At 39.3% G+C, this 24,064-nt stretch overlaps 1 protein-coding gene across 1 annotated transcript; it reads left to right on the top strand.

Moving 5' to 3' along the window:
* Positions 1–1,828: 1,828 nt before the first annotated feature.
* On the top strand, positions 1,829–23,687 carry ptpn9a (protein tyrosine phosphatase non-receptor type 9a). Its single transcript, XM_038706391.1, has 13 exons — positions 1,829–2,390; positions 9,540–9,683; positions 13,283–13,372; positions 15,189–15,313; positions 16,023–16,128; positions 16,797–16,907; positions 17,399–17,715; positions 18,148–18,235; positions 18,609–18,678; positions 19,785–19,863; positions 20,012–20,162; positions 20,815–21,022; positions 21,287–23,687. Exons 1-13 carry the CDS (start codon positions 2,358–2,360, stop codon positions 21,475–21,477), a joined length of 1,713 nt encoding a protein of 570 aa, XP_038562319.1. The 5' UTR covers positions 1,829–2,357; the 3' UTR covers positions 21,478–23,687.
* Positions 23,688–24,064: the final 377 nt, after the last annotated feature.

The following is a 24,064-nucleotide window of genomic DNA, read 5'->3' as shown; positions in this document are numbered from 1 at the left end:
AACTAACCTCCCTGCTGAAATAGACACCAGCCTATAATATTCTTGTGGAGACCTGCAGTGTGTTTGTGGGTCATATTACAGTGACTTTATCATACTGTTGGGTATTTTCTGTTTCCAGTGATGTCATGCAATTCCTGTAAAGTCTGCTAATTTATAATGTAGCCTGGGGGATGCATGAGTTGAGAGTTTCACAAATTAAATTGCTTGCAAACAAACTATCACGGAAGAGCCTGTTCCTATTATTAGTTATTTCCTCTCACTTTACATGCATTAGTAATGTGCAGTGATAGTTTGTAGAGTGCTGTTGTGATGTAGACCTACACAGATGTGCACAAAAAGAGTATATTTTAAATATAGACTACAGTGACAGATAAGAAATATATTAAATATGTCCTCCAAACATGTGTTCAGACATAAAAAAGTAATAATTTGTCTGTTATGTTTTCTCTACAAAAAGTTCAAGAAAGCAAGTAAGTAGGCTATGCTCCATCATTGCAAAAATTCACAAACCTGTGAATAAGCAAATATGTTAAGTTTCCAAAACTTTAACTGCTTTACAGTCTCATATGTGCACAGGAGGCTTCAAGTTTCTACGTCATGCTTGTGTAAGGTATTTGACCACAATTGTCTTCCAAACTAGTGATGTCATAAAATAATGCATGGAAAAGTAACATTGCTTCTTAAACTGAGACTTAAAGCCATAGTTCCACATTTTTGGAAATACATTTATTTGCTTTCTAGTGGAGGGTTAGATGAGAAGATTGATTCCTCTTTCGTGCCTGTCTGTTAAATATGAAACTACAGCGACAGCAGCCACTTAGCTTAGCTTAGCATAACATTTACATTTATTCATTTAGCTGACGCTTTTATCCAAAGCGACTTACAGTTGCTATTTATGTCAGAGGTCGCACATCTCTGGAGCAACTAGGGGTTAAGTGTCTTGCTCAGGGACACAATGGTGGATGGGTCACAGCGGGAACTGACTGGAAACACAGGGAATTGTAACCTGGTTCTCTCCAGAGGTTAACCAAATTCACCTGTAAAACTCACGTTTACAGGGGTTGTAATAATATAATTATACAATCAATTTATACAGCATTTATCAAAACAAGTTAGGCTATGTGCCATAACCTTAAAGTTTTTGTTTAATGTCTGAGGGCAGTAACTTCCTCCTGGTTGCCAAGAAAGACTCCGCTACGTAAACCCAAATGGTAAAAACAAAAAAGACACTAAAACAATATAACATTTCAATTATTATGCTTTATTAGTGATTGTAGGCAGATTTGTTTGCCTTTGAACAGCACCAGGCTAGCTGTTTCCTGCCTTTATGCTAAGCTAACTGGTTGCTAGCAGTAGCGGACAAATAACTTTATTAGTGGTGTCAGTCTACTCATAGTTAGCATGGTTGGCAAAAAGGAAATAATCTATTTTTATATAATTTTCACCAAAATGTCAAACTTCTGCTTTAAGGTAACTTCAGAGAAACGTTCCTGCTCATTTTAAAATGGTCTCTCAGTGGCAAACTGCACTAAACATTACAGTCTAACATCCAAGTGACAATTTAAGCAAAACACATTTGACTAGCAAGGAGACTTTATATCTAGTAGTAAGTGGAGGCTACGTTATTTTCGCTCTTGTTGTTTTTGTGATTCATATAACACCCTGTATTTCAGAGTCCTCCTCACACCTCTAGATGCAACATTCAAAATGGTGATTTTCCTGTTTGGTTTCCTATTTTTATGAATGAAGGCGGGGGTCATTTTCTGGTCTTAACCACCAGGGGGTAGAGCAACATGCAGCCTCCGATCTCTCTTACTGCTCAGGGCTGTGTGTGTATGTGTGTGCGCGCGTGTGTGTGTGTGTCTCTCTCACACAACATAAAGGCGACGTTCAGGGCTAAAAACTTGCAATTCATGGCATGGAGGAGTCAGCGGGCAGCCGTAGCCCTCTGATCTGTAAGGTTCGGTGAATGAGCAGCACATCATGGTCTGAACCCAGTTATCATGGAGCCGAAGCAAAGCCTCGTCTAGCTGCTCGAGTGTTGTGCTCTTTTTTTTTTCTTCCCTGTTCTGTTTTTCTTCTCCTCGGTGAAATCTGACACAACATCAGCGGGTTTTATCTCCAGTTTGGGTGGCCGATTCAGGCTAATTTTCCTGCGCGTTTCACAAACAGCATCAAGAGAAAATAAATATTCGGCTAATACTGCAGCGTTTCAGATGCCTTCAACTTTGAGCTAGAGGGACAACCCCTAAACCCCGTTTTTACACGAGGGACAGACACACAGGCATCTCCGTCATCTTACACTTTATGAAAAGGACGCGTCTCGGTAAACGGTGATCGGAGAACTGACGGGGGCCATGGCAGCTACTTTATCGGCTGAGGAAGAACAGGTAGGCCTCAATAGTCTTTATGCTTATACTTACTCCTTTCTGTGTTACATCGCCCTAAATGTTCCAGCCTCGGCCCGACCTGGAGGTATTTTGGCCCTGTGCATTGCGTGTGCGCACCGAAGCGAGCGGCGATGGCAGTGCGCAATGGATTTGTTGCGAAATGCTCCAGAATGTGGAGCGGAAATATTGTATCGATTTCTGGCGCTTTATTGCTCTCATTGCATCACTGTCAGTTCCAGTGGCTGAGCTGAATTGTTGCGAAACAGGCCGAGCTCGCCTTTATCAGCCTCCACGGATGTAAAATATTAATTTCGGGGGTTTAAGGTTATCTATTCGTGGCTACAGACCGTGGTATTACACCGGGAAAGAGTTTAGAGGGGACAGTTGGAAACGCTGTCTGGTTCCACATTTGGCTCATTCAGCAACACAGAGTAGAAACTTGGTTTATACTGTCATGCTAGTAATGTGGCTGTGAAAATATGGGTTTAACTGTATGTCTAAGTGTATTATGAGTCACACATTTAAACCCATATCAAGGATAGGAAATGCATTTTCTTTATTATTTTAGGTCTTATCAAAGCCAAAATGAGTTTCACTCTATATACAAGGGGCCTTATGTGAAATATTTCTGTAAGAATAAACTTAGTTTTGAGAAGTTTCCCTTGTGTTACATCCCTGTATATTTGGTATAAAAACTGGCCAAAACAAAGCTTTTACTCTATATATTTTATAATGTTTAAATATAGCCAAGTCATCACATCACTTAGCCCTAGGCCTATATGTTTTAGATATTATCCTGTATGCTATTGGCCAAGTGAGGAAATTGATGATCTTCCAAGAATCATTGAATCTGGAGATCATTTTCTGAACTGCAAGTGCGATCTAACAAATATCGAACCACAACCATCAAATCCTATGTTATTTAGTTCACTATCAAAGTCAATGAGGAAAACCAGCAAAAATTCACATTTGGAAACTGGAATTTAGGGACCTTTTTTTTTTTTAAAAATGACTTGAATATCACTCAGTTGTTAGACTCGTTGCAGATCAAATGATTTGAAGTGAATAATAATTTCAGCTCTAGCAATATGTACCTTTTTAGAAGCCTACATATATTAAGGCCCTGAACAACTGACTTACTTTTTAGAAGTCTGAATCTTTCTAGGTAAACCTGGATAGCTAAAGTCATATGTATTAATGTACTTTGAACATACATCCAGCTAAAAGTAGAGAAGACTACTACAACAGTCCTGCAATAAATCCTAACTTGATGAAGGTTATAATTATTGAAACTGTGTTGATTCAACTTTTTTTTGTTTATTATGAAAGCCGTAGTTTTTGGTGCTGTTTATTGGTATTGTGTTACACTGAGATGTGTCTCTAACATATTGTCCACCTCATTTATATCATTGAGGGTAGACCTTCAAGTTGATTCAGCACCTCTCTACAACAGTTTTAACAAACACTGAACATTATAACCTTCATGAAGGGAGGATTTACTGTAGGACCGTTGTACCAGACTGGGTTGGATTTATTTAGGTTTACCTAATAATAAAATGACAACTGAGTGAAAATTATAGTATTTATCTTGGTTTATAGTTTAAACTTAAGTAGACAAAGTTTTAGCATTAACAGCAAATCATAAGACATCCAACATGAGCAGAGCAAATAGACTGTAGTGTTTTTACAGAACAGTCACTGTGGGGGGAATAATAATCAGTTTGCACCAGCTAGATTTTGAATCTATGTATGTTTTCCTTCGAGTCTTCTTCTTTGGTGCTGGTCTTGCTCGTGCCTTGCCTTCACGCTGACTCCTCATCATCTGGCCAGCAGAAAGCTTTATCTGGCTACTCCATTTCCTGTGTGAGCTAGGGCCCCCGCTAGGGTACCGGACGCCCTCATTACATCCACAGCCTTGTGGGGGGTGTTTGAGTGGTGTGTGTGTGTGTGTGTGTGTGTGTGTGTGTGTGTGTGTGGCTCTCTCGGGAGCATACACTAGTGTGGTGGAACTTCATTCTAAAGGCAGCTGTTAAAAGCATTTCCACTAGACTCATGGGGGAAGGGGGAGTTTATGAGTTACAGAGTGTGTGTGTGAGTGTCTATCATGTGCTTTCGAGAACATGTGTGTGTGTGTTGTTTGTTTGTGTGTGTTGCTTCTACTCCCAGGAAGCAGTGGAGTGAGAGAAATTGGGGAATAGGGAGAGAGTGACGTTATTGACTTCCTGTTTTGGTATTGACTCGTGCCAAATGGGACTCGGTGAAGTGAAGCGAAGCCGCTTGGCAACAGCAGTCCTATATTTGTAAATAAATTAGCATGGTTGTCAAATTCTGGAGAGACAATATTAAGGGCAGCCATGAATCCTCTTAAAACATAATAATGGCGAAATGCATTAGCCCTGTCTGTAAGATCAAGGTGTAATGACTCTGCAGTCACCACTCCACTACTTCCCATAACCCTTGAATACGCCCTCTCCTTAAGCTGAGAAATGAATACAGTCACTCTGTACAGTGTGACTCCTTCTGGCTGGAATGGGAGTATAATAGACATATCAATAATGCGACATTTATGACCAATTCTTGTAACAAAGGATCATGATGGTAAAACAACAAAAAAATGCAATTGTGTGCCAGTAAGCCAGCATGTACACACTACAATACCATCGTCCTGGCACTGACGCAGCTAAATGAAATGCAGCTGTTTATGAAAATGATCTGTACTAAACAAGTCAAAATGTGCACCATGGGGTGGTCTATAGAACTGCATTAGTGGTTGCAGTATACAGTAGGTTTAAATCATAATTAGCAACATTTTATGTACATTTGTGTTTTTGGCTAATCCAGTGACAAATTGTGTTGAGGTGACACAATTAGTAAATTAAATGATAAGTAAATCAACAGAAACTGAATTGGCAAAAGTGCTAATTTATCACTTATTTACTGTAAGTGATTTGTTTTTTTTGAATTTTTTCATCATGTTGTAAATTCACTGGATCCAGCATCACAAATATGAAGAAATGCTAGTTTTCATAGTCTTTCATGGTAGTAAACTGACTACCTTTTGGGTTTTGTACTATTGGTCAGACAAAACAAGCAATCTGTAGACTTCTGCGTGAATAAGGGAGTGATTTTGGACACAGGCCCCATCTCCCCGTGGTATTTTTCTCTGATGTCATAGTTGTTCCCTGGGGCAGGGTCTCCAACCTTTTTGGACCTGTGGACTTGGTTTTAGGGCTGTTTGGCGAAGCACCAACCACAACTTGATCCAGTGACTCAGAGCACACGCGGTTCCTAACACAGTGGACCTAATCAATTAGTTATTGACAGTCAGTGTCAACAAAACCAGTGAATAACCCCCTGATAACAAACCGGATTATGTAACGTCAGCTGTTTTATTGGAAGGCCAGAAACCACTTGCTTAAAATGTCCCACTCATGTATTTTAGCAAAAAACAAATGGAGGACATAAAGGCAGCTGAACCAGTAAAGACTTGTGATCGGATACATATTCTGTACTTGCACCAACCTCTCAGCCTGAGGTTGGTGCAAGTACAGAGTGTTTTCAAATGAGTCAAGAACTTCGAGGAAAAATTTTCCTTCCATATCAGAACTGGAGCAAGTCAAGCAAATATTTATGCATCCTACAGGAATTGAATAAGTCACTCCTCCGCTCTTCCACTGCAGTCTGGTGTGCTATCATGAAAACAAACTGGTTCATCCTCACATTCCACTCTGGCGGATATGGCCCCTAGTGCAGAAAAACCAAACAAGACTGGCTTCTCCAGGAACAGAGGGTCAGTGCTTGGAGTTGGCAGGCCAGCCTTAAAAGGCTAAGAGAGAAAGAGCAGCTGTCAGACCATTGAAATCCGAGCGTACCTGACAGCAATCTGACAGGAAGTTGTCTTTGGCCAACACTGAAGGATTAACGCTTCACGGTGCATAAAGAGCAGGCGGCCCACATTAGAATACTTTTATTATTCATTAGATTAGATATAGGATTAGCGTATTAGAATTAGGATGCTGACTTTGTAGTTCCACAGAAGTACAGAAACATCAAATACATTTTCTGAGGTAGCTTCGGATTTGTCTTTTTGAAATTATGTATTTGTCTTACTAAATCATCTAGCAATAAGACAAACCTTTGCTCTAAGTGCATACAGTATCTTCCCTCTTCAATCTTTTTCTATTAGTCTTGTTTAGTAGGTTGACAGAGCTTGATTTTGCAGCAGTCCAGCTTGAACCAATTTGAGACAAACTCACTTTCAGTAAGGAAGTCACCCACTGTCATCAGCTGTCTGAAGTCCTGAGTCATCATCATCTTTATGATTTCCATCAGATCAATGGCACCAACTTCGCTTCTCAGTGGTCTTCTTCAATAAATGGAGCTGACTAAGCTGCAGGGCTGACGTTGAACACAGGTCACATGTGGTCATATGTTCATCTCATCTCTGGGAAGGCATGAGGATGACCACCTTGATCTTTCTAAGGCCGTCCACTGGCTCCTGATCAGGGACTGACTCTTTCCCAGTCAACGTTCACAGACAGTTGATGTCATGAAGCTTCTTTTGCTGAAGAAGACCATGAGATATGGTTGAAAACTCTGAAAAGCCAGCAAGTGGACCTTTTTTGATCGTAGATTTTTTTTTGGGGGGGGGGTTACACATTGTTCCCATCAAAAATGAACTTCCTTGCTCATAGTTAGTATAGTTTATACTGGACTGAAAAGAGACACCTGCTAACAAAATGAAGTATTGGTATTCTAATTGGAACTATTCTGTCATAGTAATGCAGCTAGATTTCCCAGTAAAATAAGCAATTGTAGGAGCATAATGTGTAGTTCATAGTTCAGATGTGATGCCTTAAACATTTACTAGTCAATTTATGTTTATGTATCAATGTTTTATGCTCTTCTTCACATGATCACAGTTGATTCTGTACTGCAATGAAAAGCTCAGAATTAAGGATTACACCCCCCCCCCCCCCCCCCCCCTTGAGAATCGGATATGAAACAACGTCAGCCCTGTCAGGTGCAATTATCCCTCATCCCTTGCATGTTAAGGCATCTGAACAGAGCAGAAGCTACAGGCCCTCCTGACTGTGAAAGCACTGGCTTTCCTGAGGAGAGACAGTGGCATCCTGTCTTTCGGCTCAGGGCTCGTCAGTGATCGTTTTGTATTCCTAAAGAGCTGTGGACTCCCAGAACTTGACTTCCTGTCTCCCATGCATGCCCCACCGCTGCTGTGCCGCACCAGAGAAGCGGAACCCTGTGTTTAAAGTTAAAGCTTTCATTGCCTCCTCTGTCGCCTTTTGACGATTCACTGGGTGCTGACTCGCTAACTCTGCGGGTGCTGAGGGTGGTGGGGGTGGGTTCCTGAGGGAGTATATAATAAGAGCAGAGGGGAGGACAGGAAGCCCCTGAAAGGACTGCTGGCTAAATGTAAATGCAAAGTTATTTGCAAGATGGCTGGAATTCCAAATTAAAAATGCAGTGTATGAATGTGGTGGGGTTGTTTTTTTGGGGGGGGGGGGATTTCAACCAGTATCTTATGATGTTTTTTTTTTTTTTTTTTTTGTCAGCTAGCAAACAGCTCTCTAATTAAGTGCCATTACTTTAAATTGGCAGTAATAAATATTTTTTTATTAACAATAGCTCACATGAGTACATTGTGAAAGGCGTCACTTATAGGGATGAAGCCACAGAGAATTATCACCCAACTCTGCAGTTCTCTTCAGCTCTACAGAGATTTTCAATTAATTGTTTTGTTTTTACAACCTGCAACTTTACTGTTTTTGGCTCATTCTCGCTTTTCTCAAACTGTCGTTTTTGGCCACAGCAGGCAGCTGTTGTCAGCAGAAAACCTCTAAAAACCCACTGTACACTGCCTTCCCAGTACCAATTGACAGACGGACACAGTTAGCGACTAGATGAACATAGAGGGACATTAATTCTCTAAAGAGCCAGATTTGCTGAGTTGGTGGAGACCAAAACTGAGAAAGATGAGTGACTATTGGACTTATATTCACCAGGTGGCCAGAAACAGACTCCACAGGTGATAATATGTCATGTTATGTTTCCGTTGCCAAAAAATCAGTTATAGCAGGTTTAGTAGACTTCACACTTAATTTTGTAATGCAGGCTTTAAAAAACTTTAATGTATTTAAATCTCAATGTATAAGGGGGTCTAATTAATGCCACATTATCACCAGTAATCCATCATACTGTTAGTCATCGTTTTTAGCTCTGGGCTTCTTTGCTTATGGCTGCAGACAGATTTCACAAGAAACTAATGAGCATCTTTTTCCATCCTGAAACATGTGTAAGCTTTACCATCACACAGGTTGATGGCCAATTAATCATCTTCTTCCTGGTGAAGAGGAATAGAAAAGCAGAATCGGGTTTGGATAACAAATCAAACCTAGAACCCCTTTTAATTTCATTGAAGAACTGTCCCAGCACTCGACAACTAGACGTGACTGGCTTTACTGCAAAGTGCAATTAAGTCTGAGTATGTTGCCTTGTTATTATTTCAGCTTTGTGCCTTAAACTCCAGCTCAGCAGGATTCCATCTTCTTCGCCTCTCATGCTCTTGCGCTGACTTTATAAAAACTATGTGAGCATTGTTCGCTCTAACATGGAAGTTTTATTTTATTTTATGTTCTCGCATGTTGCCGTTTATATGCATCACTCCTCGATTTTTCTTGTTCTTTTTAGCTCAACCACTGCTGTTTTTCACTTTTTTTTTATCCTTTCAATCCACAAAGTGCCAAATCTTTTCCCAAGATAACTGTGGTTAACAAACAAGATGAACCAGCAAAACTGAGGAATAACTTGTGTAAAACCAATTGTTTTGGTTGCCTGCACAAATTACAGTTCACACATTTTATTTTGTACCTCCCTGTGTAAATACTGTACATTCTGTATACACACATGAAGTGAGCAAGGCTCCAATCGTCCTTCAGACTATACAACAGTATATAAAAACACTATCATAGATCTCTTCCCAGGCCATAAAATTGTCAAATATTCTGTGAGGCTGTAGATAGCACTTCCTCTGAGGATGTATCAAGTTTAAAGCCCAGTTTCGCTTCCTTCCTGTTTGACCCTTCGATTATAGGAGTACCAAGTTTGTGACCACATCTGTGTCTGTTTCAGGCTACAAGGCAGTTTCTGGAGGAAATCAACAAGTGGACCAGTCAGCATGGAGTGTCACCATTGTCCAGGGAATTGGCTGTCAAGTTCCTCATGGCTCGCAAGTTTGATGTTCTCCGAGCCATCGAGCTATTCCACAGCTACAGAGTAAGAAGAGACAAAAATCATTAGAACTAACTTGCACAACAGCAGAACAGTTGTGACGTATAGCACCCTCTGATAACCATGTTGGTAGAAGCTGAACAACTTGTCCATGTAGACACAAGGAGTTTGTGCACTCCACGTTAGCCTTGGATATTGCTACTAATATTTAATGTTATCAGAAAATTAATTGGCTAGCACAGTGGGAAACTCACACTATTATCCCTTGAACTGCACACCAGTTAACAAAATGTAGTCCAAGCAAATTTTCATAACATTAAGTTTTAGTCTATGTACAAGAACTTTTTCAGTATGAATTTTCCAGATTTTATTTCATTTTTATGCCTCGGAAATACGTAAATGGGCCATCTTGTAGAATATTAAAAATATATAAATAATTAATACCAAGTCAGCATTAAAGGTTGGAGCTTTTATATAGACAATTCAGATTACCCAAGTAAAATCTGCTCCTTTTGAGAGCTGGGTATCATTTGAAACCTTACCATTTTGGAAACAATGCAATACCCAAGTTTAGGTACTAATTAAAGCAAAAGAGAAACAAAGATAAATAGATAAATGTACCAAACTACTCAAGGTATCAGTGTCAACTTTAAATACTGGACACTTTTCAGTACCTGATATTACTGACACATTTTGGTTGTACTCTTCAAGTATTAAGGTTTGATACTCAGACGTGTCCTACTAAAGATATGGATACCTTATTCTCCTTATCTGAGACCTTTGTGACAGTGATGCTCATGGCATACACTATGGCTTCTGTCAACAGGTTTGACCAAAGCAGACCAAGGGAAGGCAGATTTCATTATTTGAAGAAATTGTTTTAGCTGACTCATCTCAAGTTATAAATCAGGTTGTTTTGGTGAAAACATAGTTTCTGTAACCTAAATTTAGAATCATATCTATCTCATCAGTCTAAACACTTTCTGTTTCAACGTTATCGATGAAATCTACACCCACATTGGAAAAATCGGTTTTTGCACAGTGCACTGAATATCGGCCATTATTTCCACAGGACCAATTGTATTTTATTAGCTTGTTGTTTGGACTTGATTATGACACAGCTGCAAAGTCTGTAACAAATTGCATCTGTGGTTGCTTGCCTTTCTGACTATTTCAGATCAACAGAAATAACTGATGAAAATGTTAGGAATGTAAAAAATAATGTTACATGCTACATACTCATTCACTGGTCCACAACTATCTGCACCAAAATCAAAAGTATTAAAATGCCTTTTCAAAACAAAGGATAGCAGTCAAACAACACCAAGATGTCGGTTTACCCAGAGAGACCCAGGTAGAAAGGTAGAGGTCACGTACACCATCTTCACCACACCCATAGCACAGTAACACAAGGCCTTTTTCATTGCATAAATGTCTTTGGAAGCCCTAGCTAAGCAAGAGATCACTTAAACCTAAGGCCAGACACACACCCAATCTCACACTGAATTACACAGAGGGGGGCTATTTCAAGAAGCAGCATGCAGGCTTATTATTTCCAGAGAGCTTAAAGCTTATCATGAAATAAGTGTTGGTTGGTCGGCTGGTACAGCCGAGTTGTGAGGTTAGAATAAATGAGGAACATGAAGTTTCACAGGGTAGCGTATTTTGGCCTGCTTGCAAAACAATATTAAACACAATGATATAGTTGAATATGTCAAATGAAAGAGTTAGTTTCTCTGTACATGCAGATTTTTTTTGGGGGGGGGGGATCTTTTGGAGCTTTTTTATTTTTTGAAGCATTGGAGGCAAACAACAGCTATGCATCTCCTTGAACATTTATTATCTTCTCCTTTTTGTTTCCTGTTTGTTTGCTATGCCCTTAACCACCTCCCTGGGGAGGTCAGTTGAAAGGGGCCCATGTTTAAAACAGATATAGTAGTAAATCTATAGCAACTAGCTGTATATAAGTACCTGCTATAGAGACATTGAGAGGGCGCCTATGTGCGATAGCTGAGAACAAGATGAGTGGAGTTTGAGGACTCACTGAGGGCAGAACATAATTGAACGTAGCAGAGAAAAGATGTCTGTTCCCTACATATCACTGAAATAGCTTTGATTTATTATTACCGTCAAACCGGGAAATGATCAAAATGAAACCTTGAGGGCATGGCCAGTGGATCAGACTGCAAGTCTCATTTACATTATGATCTTAAAATAATATCTAGATAATAACATAATCAAGACCTTCTCCTCCGGGCCACGTTATAACTACCAGGGAGAGAATGTCATTTTGTCCCCAAATGGTTTATGCTGCTATAAATGTAATTCTGGCCAAATTTGAACATGCAAAACAGGATTTATCTGCTCAGATCTGCTCCAGTTTATCCACTGCAGCAAACGGAAAGTTCCCAGACTTCTTGCACAGACTCTGACCTGAATAGCTTCAAGACATGGCAGGATTTTACCCCCTACCTTTCAGTAAAGTCACTTAAATCACCAAGGTGGGTTCTTATTTCTGCAATGAATAGTTGGCCTGCATAAACACGACTCATTTATGAATGCCTTGAATGTGACTTTGAGAAGGATTAGTCTCCCCTGCCACGCTACAGTTCATTTAACTCGGTTTAATGCTGTGTCAGAACAAGGACAGAGGCTGTGTACAAGTCATTTGTCTTAATAAACTAAGGGAGAAAGTTTCCAATGAAGTGTTTGTTTTGTCACGGGGTGAGACGTACAAACAGGCCATGCTGGCATTCAAACTGAGGCGGTTGTCATAGCGCTTAAATAAACCAGTAAGTGCCACATTAAAAAAATGTTAGTTGTTTCAGTGATGCCAATGCATTTGTACATGTATACATATTTACACAAAATCACATAACAAAAATTCACTACTCTCTTAATCCAGCACAATTTTAATATTCAACAGAACTGATTTAGTTCCAAGAATATGGCATAACATGTAAACAGTGAGCAAAAGATCTTCAAATATACTTACTGTAGATGGTGTTATTAAACATAGGTTTGGCCATTCTTTTTTTTTTTCATTAAATCTCAGGAAGAAAAAAAATGTCATTCATCTCTTGCTGCCTACATTACTATTGATTATGCTACTATTGTTAATACAAAGTTCCATCTGTTAAAAGTCAGTCACTCTATGATTCTACATATGGAGGTGGTTAAAAGCATACCAAACAGGAAGCAAACATTACAATACTGATATTACATTACTTTGAATATGACTGCCCTCCAGCAAAATATATCCATTGGTTTTGTAACTGCTTATATCTGTACATGTTAGTCTTTCTTTCACATTTGTCTCCCATTACCAATAACACGATTGATTGATTAAAATAAATTACCTTGAAAGAACAAGGAATAAGAGAGCTGCAGTAACTGAAATCAATCAGTATATGCAGTTTCCATCAAGTCTTCTTGATCAAGTGAGAAAGCCTCTGTGAAAACCAAACCCTCTGTTAAAATCTGTGTCAAGTAAAATTATGGGGAAAGCTTGTAGAGAGGGTTCTTCCTGGCAGGAAAGTCAGGCGCATAATCCTTTGTTCACAGAAAGGAATTCACCTCAAAGTTGACAGGCCGTTAGAGTTACTCCACAGCCTGACTCACCTGCTGTGATCTCTTTTCTTCAGGAAACGCGTCTTAAAGAAGGAATCGTCAGACTTCAGCCTCAGGAAGAACCTCTGCGCTCAGAGTTGCTCAGTGGAAAGTTCACTGTGTTGGTAAGAGTCTCCTATAAATCTGTACATTTGGCATCCCTTAAATAGAAAGGTCCAGTCTGGTGTCACATTACAGAACAATTAAAGGATAAGGCAGTCAATATTCTATAATTTATTTACTATAAACAAATCAAATGGGGGGGGGGGGGGACAAAACCAACATTGAATAAATCCTTCTGACAAGTATTTGTCTGTATATCCAAAGCCTGATAAGCTTATTCCTCTGTCCTATAGACCAACATTGTTGTGCAAAAACTACTAATACTTAATACCTGTTTTTTAAAGACTGACATCATTTCAGTAGAAACCAATGGGCTTGGGTCAGAATGTCACAGGTATGGTGGGAAAGTCAGAAAGTATTGAGACCTTTTGGGATTTTCATGGACGTTGTTGACAAGAAAATCATAGAACAACAAGGTTATCCTTTAACATCTCATCTTACATATTCAGCTGTTGCTTATGTTATTTGTTATTGTTTTGTTGTGAAATGCTGCTTCTGTGCTATTGGTTTCAGTGCAGTTCAGTCTTTACTGATAAAATGATAAAGGATATAATTAAACATGCTTCAATTTTGTATTGGACATAATTGCTCAGGCTGTGACAAAGTTTACAAAAATGGTCTTTATTCCACATGTTATGTTGCTTAGGATCTTCGTCCTCTTCACGATGTGTTACCTTTCAGACATTTAGGTTCTTCTTGACTTGGTCAAGGAAGCAGCTTAGTTTGAGAATCAATCAATACCGTACACTTAAAAGGGTCCCAACTTGCTAATTAGCAAGGCTTAGAGTACAAATTTCAAAATCAAGCTCTCATAATGGGGAATTAAGGGTCCTTTTTGGGTGCAAGTTGTTGATTGACTGGTGTGGCCAGATATATTTAGCCCTTTGTCAGCCAAATCATCAAAGATTTCCCCCCTCCTGGCACATACGCACAAACACACTCCCACTATCCTGCATTTTCCCTCTTCCTTCCCCATTGACGTGTCACAGAGGCATTGATGCTGCACATCCTCTTGTCTGACGTCGGAGTTCTCCAGCCTTAGCAGTGGGCTTCATATCCTGTGTGTGGTATTTTTAGCCCCCATGCCCGAGAACACGGGCTTATTTGCTTACAAAGGACAGTACAGTAGTATGTCAGGTCAGCAGCTTCAGTGAAGAGCCTCTAGTTCTTTTGACACCAACAGCCTTAACACTGATCAGGTTTGACAAAAAAAAAATGTTTTGTGTCCCTCTCAGGAAGAAAACAAGAGCTGTAAGACCTGCAGCATCATTATAGACGAGAATTGTTCATACTGCTGAATTGTTTACAGCCCTTTTTGGCAGCATGCCAGTAACCAGCATATGAACTTAAGTGCCCCCCTGTGGTCATTTGTTCATCCTTTTTGCAGATTCTCCATTTGGCTGACTTGTTGTCACACTGTAAACCAGACCCAGTTAACTCCTTCAAGTGGTTAAAAGCACCACATGGTTTATATGAAAAACACATCAATCCACTGGCAACATTCGCATACATAGTCCATGCATCTAATGAGAAATATAATGATAGTTATTGGAGATGTAGAAACACATACGAGATAAATAAAACTTTCAGAATACAAAGAAAACGATTTCCTCTTTTTAGTCTAAATTTGGAGTCTAAGAGCTCAGGTTTAACTTCGTCTTGCTCTAGAGAACATTTAAGCATGCATAGAAGGGAATTAATCCAGTGCTGATATTGTCAACAGTTCTGTACAGGGGGATTAAGTTGGTAGTGAAAAGGGAGTGAACTCATCTCACTAGGTTGAATTTTGATATAACCTGTTAGTTCTGTTTTTTCCAGAGTGTACGGGACCCTTCAGGGGCTTCCATTGCCTTGTACACAGCCAAACTTCATCACCCAAACAAGACAGGTAACCATGTGGTGCTTCAGGCCCTCTTCTACCTCCTGGATCGGGCAGTGGAAAGGTGAGAGCTGTGGTTTTAGTTAGATAACCTGAAAATAAAATGTTTATTTGAAATCATCAGTAAAATTTTGTTTGATCAATACTAGACATTTATTTTTCCCTAGAATAGGGCTGGGCAATAGAACAATAATGATAATTATTGCAATATAATTTTCCTCAAACTATATAGCAAAGGTTCAATATATTGTCAATAGATGTTTCATTTAAAAGGGACTGAAAAGATTTACTAATCATAGTTGTTGAAAAAAGATTTGATCATAATGGTTTTGAATATTCTACCTCAGATTTGTGAAGTGTTACACCCTTTGGCATCAAGTGTTTGTTCTGGCCATAAAGAAATGTTTAACCACACAATTAATTAACCATCAGATTTCTTCTACTTTTCACTCAGGAGCAAAAATCAGCATTTAAATTTGAAAGAAATAATGACTTGAAATTTATTGTGATAATTATCGATATTGAATGGTATGAACTGTTTATATCATAATAATTTTGGCCATTTTGCCCAGCCTTACCCTAGAATAATATATCCTGCTTTAGCGTTGGAATCTGATGCAGCATTTCACTTATCAACCACATAACATCACCCATTTTGATTTCCAAAATGGCGGGGGGGTGCACTTGTCCTACATGAGTTTGCTGTTACCTGACCTTTTAGTTAAGATATCCAAAACATTAACTTAGAAGTCTTAACTTCTGTTTGCCCACAGCTTTGAGACCCAGAGAAACGGCCTGGTGTTCATCTACGACATGGCAGGCTCCAACTACACAAACTTTGAGCTGGACCTCAGCAAGAAGATCCTCAACCTGCTCAAGGTTGGATTGCCTGCCATTGTTTAAAAATGATTCACTCGTTTCCAGAGCTAGGTTAATACATAACTTTGGGTTATGTTCTTCATCCTGTGAAGAAGCGGATTGATTAAAACAGAGTTGGTGTCTTCAAGGACTTTAGTGGCTGTCCAAAGGGCAAAATGAATGACTCACCAAATGTGTTGACAAGCATAAGAATTATTTAATCCATACACCATATGTAATACTCAGAGTGGTGCTTATTTTGGAAGGTACCTAGTAGTATGTCATGAGGAGACAATAACACAGACACTTATGAGCCCAAATCTGCACCAATGGCATATTTTGTGCCTACACATTGATCTAAAAATTGACTGTAGTAGTTGAGTTGTGCTCATCAAATTCAAAAGTAGAGTTCCTCTATATAAAGTGAAGATAGTGTAATGTATGTTTGGATTGTCTTGAAGATATGCCTGTCTTTAAGAAATAATTAACTGAAAGAGGGTGAGCTACTGAGAGTGCACTGTTCAGGTCTTGTTTTGAGGATGAACTACCTTTCCTGCTTCATTACAAACCCAAAAAACTAGCACATGATTGTCTAAATCATGACTTTAAAGAAGAATTAAATATATTCTGTAGAATTTGTGATATAAAGTGTAGTTTTTTTATAAGTTGTGCTGTCCTCTCTCCACTAGGGGGCGTTCCCTGCCAGGCTGAAGAAGGTGTTGATTGTCGGGGCCCCTGTTTGGTTTCGAGTGCCCTACAACCTGCTCAGCCTGCTTCTCAAGGAGAAACTTAGGGAGAGGGTAAATGGGAGGGGCTTGTTGATAATTTTCTTATACATGTGCCACGTGTACTACTAATTTATTAAGAGAAAATTTCTGTTTATCTGGAGTGGCATACAAGGCACTTCAGTGTCATTGATTGTTACAAGTGATAATTTGATTAGGGAGTTCTGTCTGACCACCAATCCACCCTGCTGCCTCATATCTCTGGGATGTTAATGCTTGGATTACTGGAGTCTATCCCCCTACCACATTACTGTCCCTGAAGAATTTTATTAGTATGGATTTTCTTAGAGACTGAGTTGCCTGATGTAAATTTTCGTCATGCAATCAAGAATAAACAAACAAATACAGTTTGACATAAAAAAAACTGTACTGTCAGCCACTCTAGCCCTCCACCTAAGGATACCAGAGTTGACTAACTTTTACTACGTAAACCTTTGATATTTGATTTGTTCAGCAGAAGCTGAATTTTGGGGTCATGTTGATCCATTTTCTTCTTCAAACTCCAGGTACAGATGGTGAAAATGGCCGAGCTGCGCCAACACCTCCCCAGAGACTGTCTCCCCCAGCACCTCGGCGGTTTGCTGCCTCTGGAGGCATACAGCTGGAACCAGCAGCTACTGGCGGGCCAGAACGGTCGTGTAGACCCAGTGGACGAGCTGGTGGGCATTCCCGTAGAAGATGCTTCTATTCACGTTGCCGGACCCGAGTCCATGCGCCCGCAGGAGCTGCTGACACACCTCGGCAGGCTTCAGCGCTCCGGCATCCATCAAGAGTATGAGGAGCTCCGCAAAGAACCGCCACCTGGAACCTTCCACTGTGCACAGTGCGTTTACAGCAGCAGACATGTGTATCTGCTAAAGACTTCAGGGCTAACAATTGGAGCTCTGGATTTTCAAACACAAGCACGGTGTCATTACTGAAAACAACAAATTATTACTAATTCCCTTTTTGTAAAAGCAATGAATTTGGGAATGATTAGAGTTACAACCTAAAACAGATGTCATAGTTTAGGCTACTCAAATGTGAGCATTTAATATCTGTGTTGGTCATTTATATAAATTGAATATATTTGGATTTTTCATTGTTGACCTTAAAACAAACTATTTGAATGTGCTCCTCTGGGAAATTATAAATATCAGAAATTATTCAAATCTGGGACATCAGATTTACAAATTGTAGATTAGCAATGTTAAGTCATGGTTGAAACTGGCTACAACAGTAAGTTTCAGTGCTAATTTTTGGTATTTGTCCACAGATTAGCCTACAATCAGGAAAGGAATCGCTATGGAGACGTGCTGTGCCTTGATCAAACAAGAGTTCGTTTGAAAGCCAGAAGGAACGAGGTTAGTACTTTTTCTAAATCTGCATATTACTGGTGTCATTCATACCAAAAGAAAAAGACTGCTAGTTCCACTCATGGTCACACTCAGATGCTAAGAAATATGCAAGGCATTAACATTTTGAAAGGCTGCCACACTGCCAGTATTCTTATTCACAAGCTAACTGTTTTTTGTCCAGCCTGAGAGAGTGTAACCAAAGTATTTCCATTTTGTTGGATTGCTCCTCAAAAATAATTGAATATTCCATCAGCCCCATGAAAACAACTGAGTTTTACATCTAGTTCACCTTTCAGTGTTTTCTTAAACTGACACAATATGCTTCAGATCAAACAAGGGTTACTTTCATTTTTGTAACACAGCTGTGTTGTTCCCACAGAGATCAGACTACATCAATGCGAGTTTCATGGACGGCTACAAACAAAGGAATGCATACATTGGTACTCAAGGTATGACAACTGTCATATTTTAGTTAATGCTATCTGTATTGCTAAAGTCTTTAAAGGGATACTTCAATATTTATTTGTGTTTATGGATGGTTACATGGATATTTTTGTCAAGAAAGTCAGTAGTATTGTAGCCTGGGAACATGACAAATCTGCAAGCTCATGTTTTATTTGCTCTAGCAGATGCGTCTGGTCCTCCCTCCATTCAGACAGATGTGCAGCCGACCTGGCCTGTGTCTGGCCAATCGCAACAGTTTATCTAACACATAAGAGCAGCAAATCTGGGTACTTTGCCCTTGTGTTATGCCCCCACCCCTTTTTGGATGAAAGCAAGCCCCCTCCAAGCAGCCAATGTTTGCTCTCATATCGGGGGGTTGTTTTTGCCTTTTAAAGTTACTGAAATCATAATTTGAATTGGTCTGGTGATGCAAGGCTAGTAAATTTGCAATGGAAAAAGTCGAATTTATCCAATTTAATTTGCCAGTTGGGTGTGGTCTTTATGCTCAGAAAACTCAAACCCACAACCCTACAAACCTTTCTATCTTAACATTGAAAACTGACGTTCAACGAAGGGGTAGCACAGAAAATGGTCGATAGCAATGGACCAAGCACAGACCCCTGTGGTACACCAATCTTAACTGAAGAGCATTCAGAGATGACTATTCGTGAAAATATCCGAACATAAACCATGAGTGTGGGGCCATAAATTGTGGTGGGAAAAATTGAAATTGTTTTGTAATATTGTTTAGGATAGCAGCATTCAGCTTAGTATTTATGCAAAGATTTAATTATCATTCCCTTGAGAGCAGATGGCTTAATGTATTAAGAGGGGCAGGTACTGGATGTGCATACAACAATACATACTGAGGTCAATCTTGTGAATTAAGAATCATTAGCAATAAATTTGCTAAGAATAGGGAAGGTTCATGTTTTTTGTTTTTTTTTACTGCTATTCTATAAAGTAAGGGTTGTCTTTATTTGTATTTGGTACGAGTGTAGCTCTTTAGGCTGCTATTCTAAACAATCAAAATGATGTGCTCCATTATACTGATCACTGACTGAGCTGAAGTAATTTTAATGTGCTTTGAATCTCCTGTTTTACTGTATAGGACCACTGGAAAAGACCTATGGTGATTTCTGGAGAATGGTTTGGGAACAAAACGTGCTTGTTATTGTCATGACAACCAGGTAATTTGACTTGATTTGGGTTTTTTTTAAATTCTAAAAAAAATTCATACTTGTTTGTTGGGTCAAAAGGTAAGGGTAAGGTTAAGGTTGGTCAGAATTAAAACTGTGACTTAAATGTATGTATGTGTGTCCTGTCTCTGTGCTGTAGGACAGATGAGGGCAGTCGGAGGAAGTGTGGACAGTATTGGCCTCTGGAGGAAGGGGGACAGGAGGTCTATGGCCACATGGCAGTGGTTAACCAAAGGGTTGACCACCACACCCACTACAACCACACCACCCTCGAACTGCACAACACTGAGGTACAGCCATGGACCACTGCAAGAATATGTTTTGCCACAGGATTGTGCATACCAGGGAGGTTTTTCATGTAGCAACAAAATTCAGTTTGTCAACAAACATCTTGGGGAAAATAAAAAAAGCACACAAGGTACATACAAATGGAGTCAAAGATATTTTTCAGTGGAAGTTCTGGCCAACAAATTGCTATAGTGAGATCCATTTTCCACTCTTTATCCAGGCCACATGGAAGCAGGATAAGCAATGTAGCCGTCCTTTTTTCCCTGAACCCTGCTGGAACTATTTCTTGGTCAGGCATAGTGACTTCTTGGTGTTGTCGTCACCATCAGGTTGTCAGGAAACCAGCAAAGACTCCAGGAACTCACTGCTCCTGGCCAAGAAATGGTTCCAGCACATAACACACTGTAAAACAGTCCAGTCTTTACTTTATGCCAAGCTAAGCTAAGCTAAACTCCTGCTGGCTCCAGCTTTATATATAGGGTACAGACATGAAAGTGGTATTGATTTTCTCATTTAACTCTTTTGCCGAGAGAAATATCGAACCCTGCCTTTTAATGGTGCGATCAAGCCATATTTTAAGGACCGAATGCAATTTTCAAAGTTACAGGAAATGCACAACAATCATGTAACTAAAAAAAGTTTTTATCCATTCAGACATGTGAACAGAGACAAGTGAGTCATTTCCAGTACCTCAGCTGGCCTGACTACGGCGTTCCCACCTCAGCAGTGACTCTCATTGACTTCCTGGGAGCTGTGAAGAGACAACAGAGGAAAATGGTGAAGGCTTTGGGACTTCAGTGGACAGGCCACCCACTGGGACCCCCAATGGTGGTCCACTGCAGTGCAGGGATTGGGAGAACAGGTGAGATCCTGAGATTGTATTTTCCCTAAAGCTAGACATGTGGTTGTTGGCATTTATCATTTTGTCTTAATCAGATTTCAGGGACTGACACCCAGTTTTTAAAATATATTATGAGCTTCAAGGCTCATGTAATATGGTTAAGTGGAGTGGATGAGATCATAAAGCTTTAGACCAATTTGAACACACAGCCTTAATTTGCCTAACATTTTTTTAAAGACGTTAACAATTAACAACAACACTATTAACAAACCCTGTTGTTGGCAGGTACCTTCTGTGCCCTGGACATCTGCCTGTCCCAGCTACAGGATGTAGGCTCACTAAATGTATATCAGACGGTGCGACGCATGAGAACACAGAGGGCCTTCAGCATTCAAACCCCGGACCAGTACTACTTCTGCTACAATGCCATTTTGGAGCATGCCCAAAGGCAGGGCCTGCTCCCAGCCAATCAGTGAGCTTCAGCCCTGACTTCCCAAACCAATCCATAAACCCTGAGATTTCTGCAGTCAATCTGTTAACCCCCAGCTGTGTTGTGTGACCAATTAGTGAGGCCAGGAAAATTAACTTCCTCACAGAAGCTGTCTTTTGAAACTAGGCCATTCTTCATTGGCAAGCCAGACCGAGACAAGACAAGTGTTGACATGATGTTTCAATGTGATAACATTCTCGCTTTCAACAATGTGACATTTTCTTTTAGCTTGACATATCTCAGAAAATATGTGGTGGCGTGAACAAACTGCTCTTATGTTGTGCAGTTTTGTGGTCTGTGGTTAGGCACATTGGGTGAAGTGATAGAGGTAATGTACATTAACCTTTTGTTTATTTATGTGCAACTTTAAACCAATGTTTTAGGGGACCCAGGAGTAGTTCACCCCAAAATAAAAATTCACTCATTATCCATCATGTCGTATCAGTTAAAACTCCACTAAAGTTTTGTTGTAGCCAAATGAATGCCCCATAGGCATAATTACTGTACATGGACAATATCTTGGTCAGATGCATGAAGTAACCATTGTAGTTCCATGCCAAGCGCTTTTATGCTTTTTATGTATAAATTGTATTTATTGGTGTTTCAAGTGAGATTGGTGAGACATAGGTAACTGACACAGTTTTCATTTTGGGGTGAAATGATCCTTTAACTAAGTACATTACTTTCATTCCAAACAGGGAGCATGAGCTCCACTGTCATGCAACAATAAAAGGTTTTAGTTAGGTCACTTTACACCTCCTGTGCCCAGGATAAATTGTGTTCACTGTAGTGCATTTTTAGCACATGGCATATGTCACGTAGATGGTACGAGCTAGTTCTGCATTGTCTCAGGAGAGTCATACTGAACACAGGAGGTGAAACTGCCCAACCTATTGCCAAAAAACTATTTAGTCAAAAAGTGTTTTGACAAGAAGTTGTTGTATTCCTTTGAGGTTGCATGATGCATTCTCCGCTGCCTCAGTAAATATATATATAAAGAGGGGTAAAGCACATCCAAAATGATCAGGCTATAAACTCAAAATGGCCCTTACATCCCTTTGGTCATCACTCATTAAATTGCTGTTCATGTGAATTCCTCCTAAGTTGTAGTTTTTTTTTCTATTTTTCCAAATGTATCCACTGAAACCCAGACCTTCCACTTCACCTAAACATTGAGATTGCCTGACTCGCAGTACAGACAGTGACCTGTGTCTGTCAAGCCTTTGCTCACTAGCAGTGCCATCATGCTTTGGTGATTGTGGGAATGTATTGCTAAGCGCCTACACACACATTTTAGAGCAGTCTGCAGTGGCTATGCCATTAAAGTATACATTCGTGGAAGTCATCAGTTAAGACCTCATGAGTAGTGCAATACTTTCTTTACTTTTTTTTTTTTATTTTTTTACACAAATCATGTCTTAGCACTTTTAAATAACTATTCCCAATGTGCTCTGAGATAAGTCATCATGACAATAGAATGGGATGACTAATAAAATTACTCAATAGTAATTCTGTGGGTCTACATGTGATGCTGTGATAACTTGATTGTTATTGTTAAATTTAGTAATGCTTAAATATAAAACATTTAGTGACATTTTGGACTAACTGTAAAGATCTAAATAGAGCTTTATTGGGACAAATCAAGAGGATTTTACAGAGAAACCAGAAATAAATGACAGAATTGCTGAAATAGCATGCACAAATCTGTCTCTACCCTACCTTGAGAATCTGAAATTTAGGTTGAAGTATATTTCATTATTATTGTGTTACTTTTAAGTTCTACAGACTGTGGTTGTAATGAGTGATTTCATCTGGTCCCAGTATCTTGCCATTATTATAGAGTACATGTACAAAAACTGAGTGTCTGTGTCATACGTTGCATTATGTTGTTGCCAGGTGAAAAAAAATGTGTTCTTTGCTACAGAATTCATATTGAATTTGCTTGTAGTAAAGCATTTTTAAGTCTGCCATCCTCATGCACTCTGATTTTAAAATTATTTTACCTTTTAATGATGGACGCAAAATGTGCCCTATTTTATTTTTCTATTGTATTCAACAACTGTTTTCATACGATTACCCAGGATATACAGTTATCTACATTAATTTTATATTTGTTCTATTATAACCTATTACTTTATCATTCGTATGACTATTGAATCAAGCTATACTGTATTAAATACAAACTATGTCAACATATGTTTGTAAAGGTGTGTGTTTGTGGGCATGCTAATCTGATTTAGTAGAACTGCTCTGCAGTTTAATTGGGAAGGTAATGTTTCTCATTTTCCAATCAAGAATCGTTTGCCAAATTGAAAATACCATGATCAATCATAGTTTGACTGCTTTGTATAAATGTATACTACTGTATACATTTATTTAGACTTTTCTAATGCAAGTCATAAAAAAAGGTGTATAAACTTGTAAAGAAAAGAGAATATAAAGAAAACATGCACATATATGGAGAGATAAGAAGTTGAGTTCAATTTAATGTCTCAAACAAAATCAAAAGGGTCCAAGATGTCTCATTTTCAGTTGCTGCTGGTAGTGGTTTTCAGCAAAAAAGCTCTAATAAA

This window comes from Micropterus salmoides, unplaced genomic scaffold (assembly GCF_014851395.1).
Source record: "Micropterus salmoides isolate LMB-PRFRI ecotype aquatic unplaced genomic scaffold, ASM1485139v1 Ms_hic_scaffold_8, whole genome shotgun sequence".
NCBI lineage: Eukaryota > Metazoa > Chordata > Actinopteri > Centrarchiformes > Centrarchidae > Micropterus > Micropterus salmoides.
The sequence above is the reverse complement of the archived record's forward strand: the minus strand, read 5'-3'. Positions and strand labels throughout refer to the sequence as shown.

Bases quoted from the DNA above. Each gene is read 5' to 3' on its own strand.
- ptpn9a (XM_038706391.1), top strand. From the start codon at position 2,358: ATGGCAGCTACTTTATCGGCTGAGGAAGAACAG. The intron at 17,716-18,147 runs GTGCGTTTACAG...ATTTGTCCACAG, and splicing joins GGAACCTTCCACTGTGCACA to ATTAGCCTACAATCAGGAAA. The intron at 18,236-18,608 runs GTTAGTACTTTT...TTGTTCCCACAG, and splicing joins TGAAAGCCAGAAGGAACGAG to AGATCAGACTACATCAATGC.